At 44.8% G+C, this 12,982-nt stretch overlaps 1 protein-coding gene across 3 annotated transcripts in view; it reads right to left on the bottom strand.

The window, feature by feature from the left end:
* The window catches only part of LOC126471556 (glutamate [NMDA] receptor subunit 1), a 524,350-nt gene that overhangs the window by 109,311 nt on the left and 402,057 nt on the right, over positions 1–12,982 (bottom strand). For all 3 annotated transcript variants that reach the window (XM_050099783.1, XM_050099785.1, XM_050099784.1), the window contains one exon: positions 1,445–1,658. In XM_050099783.1, coding sequence (XP_049955740.1) covers positions 1,445–1,658 — 214 coding nt within the window. The remainder of the gene's footprint in view (positions 1–1,444; positions 1,659–12,982) is intronic.

Genomic DNA, 12,982 nt, shown 5'->3' with positions numbered 1-12,982 from the left:
GTACAATGTGAAGAGGTTCGTAGACTATACCAAGTCGATCTACAACAGATCGGGCTGCTAGAAGAGGCGTCTGGCTATGGTTGCCAGGACGGCAGCTCTGTATCCTTCCAAGCGGTGTGCCGAACTGCCTTTTGCCGGCAGTGAGCCGCCTTATAAAGCCCGTTGGCGGATGCCGGAACTATTTGGGATCACGTGCCTGGCGTATCAAAGTAGTTCTTGGGGTAATTGCGACCTCTGGTGAAGCTGTTCTGCAGGCTCCGCGAACGGGTAGCGGTTCGTGGTGGCCGTTGGTGTTGTGTTGTGTTGTGACCGCCGGTAAGTATTTGTTTTGACAACACAAACGACATAGGTTTTCCTGGTGAATATACGCCCTGTGATGGAGGCATCCCGTGTTGGTTGGACGTGAAGCGGGATACCGACGCAGTAGGCGCTACGATGTATGAAGTGGGCGGCCACAGCAGTTCTGACCACGACTGCCACTTGCAACATATTGAGGCAGTTGTATAGGTGTCGTTCATTTTCAAATACGGCAGCGCAATCTGCTAGTTCGGCTAGCGTCTGCGTTCATGCTCAAGCAAGTGTTTCTCGCTGTTTTTCCATATTTTTCTCCAACCCCTATATATGAATAGAGATTTTTTCAGGGTCGATTTTAGAAAAAATCAGCAGGAGCAGCCGATGAGGATTGGACTGAAGAGTGCATGAAATTAGAAATTCCATGTGTGTTAGAGCACAAAATATTTGTTGAAGTTTGAACAGAAAGGTAGAGTGTACCAAGAAATAACCTTGCCAGAGCCTTGCAGAAAGATACAGATTATTACAAAGTTTCAGCAGGGAAAAGATTATTACATAATATTAATGAGAAAGCATCAGGAATTAAACTACAGGAAGCCGCATTCAACCAGTTTAATACGCTCTGTAGGTTTTAACAAGCCTGTGGTTGATGGAATATTGATTCAGTTATCTACAGGCGATTTCCTTTCACCATTCCAGATTTTTGATTTATTGTTATCGGAATTACAGCAAATTTAAGAACCAACAATGCAGGCAAAATTTGTTATAAACACTGAACAATGTAACGAATGCTACTGCAAAATTAAATTGTATTGTATATGGAAAGAAAACGTTTTTCATTTAATGTATTAGTGCCTTTACTGTGGACCACTACAGAAATCAGAACAAAATCAGCAAGTAAATAGGGATAATTTAGAAGCATTGCAAACTGTTCTTTTCTTGATGAATCCCATATTTTCTGTATTTATCGTAAAGCTATTGTATTAACAATCTGCACTGTCACAATGTAGCTCATTCTCACAATTATTTAAATTTTTGGGCATTAATCTCCTTGAGGTGGCCTTGTTACACGCCTCTTCCCTAAAACAAGCAAACAGCAAGACTGCTAGTGAAAATGTAAGTTTTTGATTAGCTGACGCATGTTCAGTCTTACCTTCCTCTGTAGAGTTGAAATGCGGACAAGGTATTTCTTCCGGTGTACACGTGTCTCCTTCGTGCACAAGCTCTCGCACGTACACAAAAGGCTTCTCCTCTATGGTAAGCACTTTTAGGTTAGTAGGGATCATGAAGCCTTCTGGTTTTGCATGGGTCGCTCCTGGCCACAGTATGTTGCTGTCGTTCACTTTCAGCTTCATTCGATTCTGCTCCTGCAGTATAAACAGAAATCTTTCTTTTTGTTACCCGACGATAACGTGAGCTGCACAGACCCCAGTAATTATTATCTTATATCAGTATCATCTTTCATATGACGCTAAAAGTGTTTAAAATAGGACTATCAAGTTGTGGGTTTGACTCTAATCATAGAGGGCGATTCAGAACTCCTATTACAGGCTTCTAGAGGTTGTAGGAGGGACATAATAGATGAAGTATTATAAGGGACCTACGTCTAGAAATGTGCCACTTGAATATAACAAATTTTTGAAGATCGGTTCAGTTTCAAATCTTCCATTTAGCGGTGAGCACACAAGCTGAGAAGAGGGCGTCTTCGGCAGCCCCTGTTGTAATTATGACATTATATTACACCTTCGTCCGTTTACAACAAACAACGGCTGCGAGAAATCGGTACGTTCGAAGCTAGGAGGTTGGCTGTGGTGCTTCAGGGACGCGCTAGATTTCTCGACTTTGAAGACGACGTCTTTCGTCACGTAGAAGAGAACCTGAGGACAAGCACTCGTAACACTGCCCGTGCCATCTGCTCCTACAGCACACAGGTCGCAACTCATTGTCTCCGTCGTGTGTGTTTTTTACATTCAAACGGTACAGTTCTGGACTTTGATTCCTTATCAAAACTTCATCTAATAGCCTCTAAAAGCCTGTAATAGGAACTTTGATATAACTCTCGCACAAGAGGTACAAAAGTTTCATGAAAACTTTTTGTGGCTGGGGATCGTCAGAACTTTACATTATGGAATCATCCCCCTACTTGACCCTCGTAATTTACGAAAATAACGTGGAAATTAAATTAACTCAGTTCAGAAAGTGGATGCACATGTTCTGGTTGTGGACGTAGTGTATTTCTTTACTGACTAACCTCTTGAACGCGAGGTCATAAGTTCAATCTTTAGCAAGGTTCATTTGAGAGTGTTGTGTTAACAGTTATGACAGGAAAAATATTAGCTGCTAATAACTATCATGTGTTTCAGGAGGGCAACAGAAAATGAATGTCCGGGAGGTGCACCTCACAAAATGGACATCGCTGGTATTCAAGACATGTTCGAAAGAAACCAATAACTTGCATCACGAACGCCGAATGAAAACTGGCGCGCACCATCAAGATCGAATGGCACTCTTTGGGAGTTACAAATCATACAGGACGTACAGCTAGATATCCACTCTTAAAGTATGCATATAGAATCATGTTGATGCAGCATGGTGATGAGAACTGATGGAATGTGATGGGATGAAGACAAATGTGAAGCAGTTTGTCGTGGAGCTTATCGTGAAACTGGCTATCCTGCAACTCTTCGAAGGGCGGGCATCATTGTAACCTACCAAATATGTGGACGCTTTGAAAGGGCGGTGGTCACTATGCATAACCACATATTTTTCTCAGTCTGCCGTTCTCTCAACTAATAATCTGATTCTCGACTAAAATTTCACTAGATGGCAGGCGAATCACAGTGCAGTATCTTTGCTGCTTATTTACGACACATGCTGATTTTTCAATCAATGTTGGTGTTAAATGGTGACTAACTGACAACCACAGCTGCCGACAGGTGTTGTTGATATACCTCGATGTGGACAGCTGAAAATGTGTGCCCCGACCGGGACTCGAACCCGGGGATCTCCTGCTTACATGGCAGACGCTCTATCCATCTGAGCCACCGAGGACACAGATGAATAGCGCGACTGCAGGGATGTATCCCTTGCACGCCTCCCGTGAGACTCACATTCCCAACTGTCCACAATTCTACATAAGTATTGTACCTTATAGACATTTGCCCACCCACTCATTACTCGCGCACGCTGTGGCGATTCCCGTAAGAGTTTGGGCAACCTGTGCGCATTCGCACAGACTTGACAGGCAAATCTTTCTTCTCCAACAAAGAACATAAAATAAAAAAAATTATCGAAATAAATCTTTACATAGAAATCACTAAAAAATCTTTCTCTGCCTCGTGATGACTGGGTGTTGTGTGACGTCCTTAGGTTAGTTAGGTTTAAGTAGTTCTAAGTTCTAGGGGACTGATGACCATAGATGTTAAGTCCCATAGTGTTCAGAGCCATTTGAACCATTTGAACTAAAAAATCCTAGCTGCAGAGACTACTGATGCACTGATACAGACCTTGGTGAAAGTTAGACACACACAAAAAAAAATTTTGCATCACCTCGGTTCCGAGAGTTGCGGGAGCAGTACAGAAAATTAGAACAGGGAAAAGCTGCACGGTCATCAACAGTAACTGTTCTTTCGGGAACAAGTTACTGTCTTCGTATATATTGTTGGTGTTGTTCATGAAAGTGTCGTCTATTTCTCTCTATAGCTCTTCTTTATACGACTGTTTTTGGTAAGTAATAGTTTTTGTGTTGGCCTTTCATAAATACACAAGTAATGTTATTTTGTATTCGAATAGAATTTTCTATACTTAACAGACGGATTTCTGTGTGGTTGATGGCGCTTACCACCACCCTTCTTCCCCATCCAGTATATTGTCTTCTCCATCCAGTATGCCTCGCCAAAAAAGAACAACAGAGGGAGAATATTACCGAATATTATTTGATGAAGTTCCTTATAGTGACAACAGTATTGACGGTGATGAAAATGATGACAATGACTCAACATTCGTACAGATTGTACAAGTTCTAGTGGTGTTTATAGTCGTGTGTCAAACAGCGATGATTCTGAGGATAACAGTGAAAGTCATGAGACAAGTGAAAACAAAGCGGTACCACTCGATGTTCCATCAGCAGCCACGATGAACTGGAGCCCTGCAACAAGTGTTGATCAAGTGCCATTATTTATTGAACAAAGCGGTGTGGTTGCAGAAATAAAGGGACAAACTGAATCTAAAACCAGCTAACTTATTTTGAGAGTTTCTTGATGAACCATATGAAGCATATGTCATCGACAGTTCCTGTCTCTCTGTATCTACTCCATATCCGAACAACATCGCTTTGGTGCACTCCGAGACGCTTCGACACTTCCCTTGTTGAGGGCCCTTCATGACACAAAGTAATAATGCGGACGCGATCGAACAGCGGTATTGACCGTCTCGGCATGATTGATCTACAAACAACACGAACCGTGTACCTCCTTCCTGGTGGAATAGCTGGAACAGATCGGATGTCGGATGCCCTCCGTCTAATAGGTGCTGCTCATGCACGCTTGTTTACATCGTTGGGTGGGTTTAGTGACATTTCCGAACAGTCAAAGAGACTGTGTCTGTGATATAATATCCACAGTCAACGTCTATCTTCAGGATTTTATGAAACCGAGGTGATGCGAAATTGTTTTTAATGTGTGTATATCGAAATTAATGCCAGTAAAAAGGTTTAGTTGGTTACTGAGTAACTTGCGCCACAGTGAAAATTCTGTGGCTTCTGACAGAAACAGTCAGAATTATGACAAACTATACAAACTACGTCCGTTGCCGTATCATTTCACCAGAAAATTCCAAGACTGCTTTACTCCACGTTAGAATCTCGCTATTGATTAAGCAAAGGTTAATTTCCAAGGCAGTACACGATAGACAAACCTATATCAAAGTGTACAAAGTGTTGTTATCATGTGATAAATCGCCATACAACTCGAATTTTGATATTTATACAGAAAAAGTTTCATCATCTCTAATAGCAGGATTCGGATCGAAAGTGGTACTAAATTTAAGTAGTTATCTTCATGGAAGAGCAGTTGAACGGAATGGACAGTGTCTTGAAAGGTGGGTATAAGATGAACATCAACAAAAGCAAAACAAGGGTAATGGAATGTGGTCGAATTAAGTAGGGTGATGCTGAGTGAATTAGATTAGGAAATGAGACACTTAAAGTAGTAAAGGAGTTTTGCTATTTGGGGAGCAAAATAACTGATGATGGTCGAAGTAGAGAGGATATAAAATGTAGACTGGCAATGGCAAAGAAAGCGTTTCTGAAGAAGAGAAATTTGTTAACATCGAGTATTGATTTAAGTGTCAGAAAGTCGTTTCTGAAAGTATTTGTATGGAGTGTAGCCATGTATGGAAGTGAAACGTGAACGATAAATAGTTTAGACAAGAAGAGAATAGAAGCTTTAGAAATGTGGTGCTACAGAAGAATGCTGAAGATTAGGTGGGTAGATCACATAACTAATGAGGAGGTATTGAATAGATTTGGGGAGAAGAGGAGTTTGTGACACAACTTGACTAGAAGAAGGGATTGGTTGGTAGGTCATGTTCTGAGGCATCAAGGGATCACCAATTTAGTACTGGAGGGCAGCGTGGAGGGTAAAAATCGTAGAGGGAGACCAAGAGATGAATACACTAAGCAGATTCAGAAGAATGTAGGTTGCAGTAGGTACTGGGAGATGAAGAACCTTGGACAGGATAGAGTAGCATGGAGAGCTGCATCAAACCAGTCTCAGGACTGAAGACCACAACAACAACATCTTCATAGAAAGAATTATATTATTTCTATGGACCATTATTTTACTTCATATGATCTGTTCAAGAATTTAAAGTTCAATGGCCTGTGTGCTTGTGGAACAATAAATCCCTGAGGGAAAAACATGCCAGAAGGCAATCGGAAAACATGCCAGAAGTGACGGAGTAAAAGGAAGTTGAGAGAGAGGGGAGTTCGATTACAGAGTGAGCAATGATGGAGTAGTTATCTGTAGAGGGAAGGATAACGGGCCAGTCAACACACATTGGCACTACTGTTGATCTGACTTACAACTTAAAGTGCACTTGTCAGTGAGAATTACCAAAGTAAACAATGTTATTTTCACGTCTAAATTAGCCAAAGTCAGCATCTGTGACAACTTGCCCCACAACTTTAAAACTTGCCTTGGAACCTACACTCCTGGAAATGGAAATAAGAACACCGTGAATTCATTTTCCCAGGAAGGGGAAACTTTATTGACACATTCCTGGGGTCAGATACATCACATGATCACATTGACAGACCCACAGGCACATAGACACAGGCAACAGAGCATGCACAATGTCGGCACTAGTACAGTGTATATCCACCTTTCGCAGCAATGCAGGCTGCTATTCTCCCATGGAGACGATCATAGAGATGCTGAATGTAGTCCTGTGGAACGGCTTGCCATGGCATTTCCACCTGGCGCCTCAGTTGGACCAGCGTTCGTGCTGGACGTGCAGACCGCGTGAGACGACGCTTCATCCAGTCCCAAACATGCTCAATGGGGGACAGATCCGGAGATCTTGCTGGCCAGGGTAGTTTACTTACACCTTCTAGAGCACGTTGGGTGGCATGGGATACATGCGGACATGCATTGTCCTGTTGGAACAGCAAGTTCCCTTGCCGGTCTAGGAATGGTAGAACGATGGGTTCGATGACGGTTTGGATGTACCGTGCACTATTCAGTGTCCCCTCGACGATCACCAGTGGTGTACGGCCAGTGTAGGAGATCGCTCCCCACACCATGATGCCGTGTGTTGGCCCTGTGTGCCTCGGTCGTATGCAGTCCTGATTGTGGCGCTCACCTGCACGGCGCCAAACACGCATACGACCATCATTGGCACCAAGGCAGAAGCGACTCTCATCGCTGAAGACGACACGTCTCCATTCGTCCCTCCATTCACGCCTGTCGTGACACCACTGGAGGCGGGCTGCACGATGTTAGGGCGTGAGCGGAAGACGGCCTAACGGTGTGCGGGACCGTAGCCCAGCTTCATGGAGACGGTTGTGAATGGTCCTCGCCGATACCCCAGGAGCAACAGTGTCCCTAATTTTCTGGGAAGTGGCGGTGCGGTCCCCTACGGCACTGCGTAGGATCCTACGGTCTTGGCGTGCATCCGTGCGTCGCTGCGGTCCGGTCCCAGGTCGACGGGCACGTGCACCTTCCGCCGACCACTGGCGACAACATCGATGTACTGTGGAGACCTCACGCCCCACGTGTTGAGCAATTCGGCGGTACGTCCACCCGGCCTCCCGCATGCCCACTGTACGCCCTCGCTCAAAGTCCGTCAACTACACATACGGTTCACGTCCACGCTGTCGCGGCATGCTACCAGTGCTAAAGACTGCGATGGAGCTCCGTATGCCACGGCAAACTGGCTGACACTGACGGCGGCGGTGCACAAATGCTGCGCAGCTAGCGCCATTCGACGGCCAACACCGTGGTTCCTGGTGTGTCCGCTGTGCCGTGCGTGTGATCATTGCTTGTACAGCCCTCTCGCAGTGTCCGGAGCAAGTATGGTGGGTCTGACACACCGGTGTCAATGTGTTCTTTTTTCCATTTCCAGGAGTGTATATCAACTTTTCCTTAAAAATGTATCAACTTGCTCCTAAAATGTATCAACTTGCCCCATAACTGTAGCAGCATGCTCCAAAACTGTAACATGTCCCAAAACTGTATCAATATGCCTTGAAACTGTATCAACATGCCCCCCAGCTGTAACAACGTGCTCTGCAACTGTAACAACGTGCCCCAAAACTGTATACATGTGTCCTCAAAAGTATATCAGCTTACTCCAAAAATATTAGAAACTTGAACCAAAACTGTGTCAACTTGGCCCACAACTGTATCAAGTTATCCTGAAACTGTATCAACTTGCCCTCTGAAAGTGTAACAACTCCCCCCCCCCCCCCCCCAAGCTGTATCAACTTTTCCCCCAAATCTGTATCAACTTGCATCCAGAAGCTGAATCAACCTGGCCCCAAAACTGTACCAAATTGCGCTGAAACTATAACAAGTTGCAGAAAGCATTCCTCAGAAACCATTGGGGGTGGGGCATTGATAGTTAGTTTTAGGGCAAACTGTTATAGTTTTGGGTGGCAAATTGCTGCAGTTACATGGCAAATTCTCATAGTTGTAGGGCAAGCTTTTACAGGTGCAGGGTAAGTAATCACAGTTTGGGACAAGATGATACATTTTGGGAGGCAAGTTGTTATAAATGCTACGGGTTCAGTGGCGTACGCGTCGCCACGAGGCAGAGGGTCAATGTGGAGGCTGGCCGTGTGGCATCGCCCGCTCTGCCTGTGAGTGGACATGAGGCTGCTCCTTCAGCAAGGTCCGAGCAGGCACACGGGGGGAGGGATTTATTAGTGATTGGGAGCTCCAATGTTAGGCGGGTGATGGCACCCCTTAGGGAAATAGCGGAAAGGTCGGGGTAGAAGACCAGTGTTCCTCTGTCTGCTTGCCGGGGGGTCTCATCCGAGATGAGGAGGCGGCCCTGCCGGCGGCGATAGAGAGCACTGGGTGCACCCGACTGCAAATTGTTGCTCATGTCGGGAAAAATATGATTCAAATGGCTCTGAGCACTATGGGACTTAACTTCTGAGGTCATCAGTCCCCTAGAACTTAGAACTACTTAAACCTAACTAACCTAAGGACATCACACACATCCATTCCCGAGGCAGGATTCGAACCTACGACAGTAGCGGTCGCGCGGTTCCAGACTGTAGCGCCTAGAACCGCTCGGCCACCCTGGACGGCTCATGTCGGCACCAATGACTTCTGTCTGGCGTCTGGGTTCAGAGGACATCCTCAGTTCATACAGGCGGTTGGCGGAGTTGGTGAAAGCGGAAAGCCTCGCTCGCGGGGTGGAATCTGAGCTAACTATTTGTAGTGTCGTTCCCACACTCGATCGCGGTCCTGTGGTCTGGAGCCGAGTGGAAGGCTTAAACCAGAGGCACATACGATTCTGAGGAGATCTGAGGTGCAAATTTCTCGACCTCCGCTATTGGGTGGAGAAATGTAGGATCCCCCTGAATATGTCAGGCGTGCACTACACGTAGGAAGCGGCTACAAGGGTAGCGGAGTATGTGTGGAGTGCACATGTGGCTCTTTTAGGTTAGAGAATTCCCTCCCTAGGCCCGACAAGACGCCTCCTGAGACGCGACAAGGTAGCAGTAGGCAAAACACAACAAGGAATGACAATATTAATGTGGTAATAGTAAACTGCAGGAGCGTCTATATAAAGGTCCCAGAACTGCTCTCATTAATAAACGGTCACAATGCCCACATAGTATTAGGGACGGAAAGTTGGTTGAAACCAGATATAAACAGTAATGAAATTCTAAACTCTGATTGGAATGTATACCGCAGAGACAGGATGGACAGTGAAGGGGGAGGCGTGTTCATAGCGATAAAAAGTGCAATAGTATCGAAGGAAATTGACGGAGATCTGAAATGTGAAATAATTTGGGTGAAGGTCACGGTTAAAGCAGGCTCAAACATGGTAATTGGATGTCTCTATAGGCCCCCTGGCTCAGCAGCTGTTGTGTCAGTACATCTGAAGGAAAATTGGGAAAATGTTTCGAGTAGATTTCCCGACCATGTTATAGTTCTGGCTGGAGATTTTAATTTACCAGATACAGACTGGGAGACTCAAACGTTTATAACGGGTGGCAGGGACAAAGAATCCATTGAAATTTTTTTAAGTGCATTATCTGAAAACTACCTTGAGCAGTTAAATAGAGAACCGACTCGTGGTGATAACATATTAGACCTTCTGGTGACAAACAGACCCGAACTATTTGAAACAGTTAACGCAGAACAGGGAATCAGCGATCATAAAGCGGTTACAGCATTGGTGATTTCAGCCGTAAATAGAAATATTAAAGAAGGTAGAAAGATTTTTCTGTTTAGCAAAAGGGGCAAGAAGCAGATTTCAGAGTACTTGACGGCTCAACACAAAAGTTTTATCTCAAGTACGGATAGTGTTGAGGATCAGTGGACAAAGTTCAAAACCATCGTACAATATGCATTAGATGAGTATGTGCCAAGCAGTATCGTAAGAGATGGAAAAGCGCCACCGTGGTACAACAACCGAGTTAGAAAACTGCTAGGGAAGCAAAGGGAACTTCACAGCAAACGTAAACATAGCCAAAGCCTTACAGACAAACAGAAATTACACGAAGCGAAATGTAGTGTGAGGAGGGCTATACGAGAGGCGTTCAACGAATTCGAAAGTAAAGTTCGATGTACTGGCTTGGCAGAAAATCGTAAGAAATTTTGGTCTTACGTCAGAGCGATAGGTGGATCAAAACAAAATATCCAGACACTCTGTGACCAAAATGGTACTGAAACAGAGGATGACAGACAAAAGGCCGAAATACTAAATGTCTTTTTGCAAAGCTGTTTCACAGAGGAAGACTGCACTGTAGTTCCTTCTCTAGATTGTCGCACAGGTGACAAAATGGTAGATATCGAAATAGATGACAAAGGGATAGAAAAACAATTAAATTCGCTCAAAAGAGGAAAGGCGGCTGGATCTGACGGGATACCAGTTCGATTTTATACAGAGTACGCGAAGGAACTTGCCCCCCTTCTTGTAGCAGTGTACCGTAGGTCTCTAGAAGAGCGTAGCGTTCCAAAAGATTGGAAAAGGGCACAGGTCATCCCCGTTTTCAAGAAGGGACGTCAAACAGATGTGCAGAACTATAGACCTATATCTCTAACGTCGATCAGTTGTAGAATTTTGGAACACGTAATTTGTTCGAGTATAATGACTTTTCTGGAGACTAGAAATCTACTCTGTAGGAATCAGCATGGGTTCCGAAATAGACGATCGTGTGAAACCCAGCTCATGCTATTTGTCCACGAGACTCAGAGGGCCATAGACACGGGTTCCCAGGTAGATGCCGTGTTTCTTGACTTCCGCAAGGCGTTCGATACAGTTCCCAACAGTCATTTAATGAACAAAGTAAGAGCATATGGACTATCAGACCAATTGGGTGATTGGATTGAAGAGTTCCTAGATAACAGAACGCAGCATGTCATTCTCAATGGAGAGAAGTCTTCCGAAGTAAGAGTGATTTCAGGTGTGCCGCAGAGGAGGGTCGTATGACAGTTGCTATTGTTCAAACGTGTGTGAAATCTTAAGGGACTTAACTGCTAAGGTCATCGGTCCCCAAGCTTACACACTACTTAACCTAAATTATCCTAAGGACAAACACACACACCCATGCCCGAAGGAGGACTCGAACCTCCGCCAGGACCAGCCGCACAGTCCATGTCTTCAGCGCCCTAGACCGCACGGCTAATCCCGCGCGGCGACAGTTGCTATTCACAGTATGTATAAATGACCTTCTGGATACTATAGGAAGTTCACTGAGGCTTTTTGCGGATGATGCTGTAGTATATTGAGAGGTTGTAACAATGGAAAATTGTACTGAAATGCAGGGGGATCTGCAACGAATTGACGCATGGTGCACGGAATAGCAATTGAATCTCAATGTAGACAAGTGTAATGTGCTGCGAATACATAGAAAGAAAGATCCTTTATTATTTAGCTACAGTATAGCAGGTCAGCAACCGGAGGCAGTTAATTCCATAAATTATCAGGGAGTAGGCATTAGGAGTGATTTAAAATCGAATGACCCTATAAAATTAATCGTCGGTAAAGCAGATGCCAGACTGAGATTCATTGGAAGAATTCTAAGGAAATACAGTCCGAAAACAAAGGAAGCAGTTGACAGTACACTTGTTAGCCCACTGCTTGAATACTACTCACCGGTGTGGGATCTGTACCAGATAGGGTTGATGGAAGAGATAGAGAAGATCCAACAGAGAGCAGCGCGCTTCGTTACAGGATCATTCACAGTATCTGCTACACGAGAGTACCTGGCAACTGCATTGCTGTGTTGCGAAAGCATTACGGAGATGCTAGATAAGCTTCAGTGGAAGACTCTGCAAGAGAGACGCTCAGTAGCTCGGTACGGGCTTTTGTTGAAGTTTCGAGAACATACCTTCACCGAGGAGTCAAGCAGTATATTGCTCCCTCCTACGTATATCTCGCGAAGAGATCATGAGGATAAAATCAGAGAGATTAGAGCCCACACAGAGGCATGCCGACAATCTTCCTTTCCACGAACAGCACGAGACCGGAATAGAAGGGAGAACCGATAGAGTTACTCAAGGTACCCTCCGCCACACACCGTCAGATGTCTTGTGGCGTATGGATGTAGATGTAGTTCTTCCAGCATAATCCACTTAGCTTACAGCTGTGGCAGTTCCTTCATTTCGTCACACAATCTCAGAACTACTAAACCTATTAACTTTTCCACTCACAGCATCTGCTACACGAGAGTACCTGGCAACTGCATTGCTGTGTTCCGGACTACATTTATCAACAACAGTGCCACTCTCATCTTCACCAGCAACATTAGCACCAGCTTCACCAGCACCTACACCATTAGCACTGATATCAACTTTACAATCATAATCATATTAGACGGACAACATTTCAGGCCCATTGATAGGACCATCATCCACTACAGTCCCTACAGGGGGAGAGCCTATGGGCTCATGACACTCAATTTTCGACTCTGTAGCATCTAATAAAGTGATATCACGAATGGCAGTAG

This window comes from Schistocerca serialis, chromosome 3 (assembly GCF_023864345.2).
Source record: "Schistocerca serialis cubense isolate TAMUIC-IGC-003099 chromosome 3, iqSchSeri2.2, whole genome shotgun sequence".
NCBI classification, from domain to species: Eukaryota; Metazoa; Arthropoda; class Insecta; order Orthoptera; family Acrididae; genus Schistocerca; species Schistocerca serialis.
Note: the sequence above shows the minus strand (reverse complement) of the source record. Positions and strands in the feature narration are given on the sequence as shown.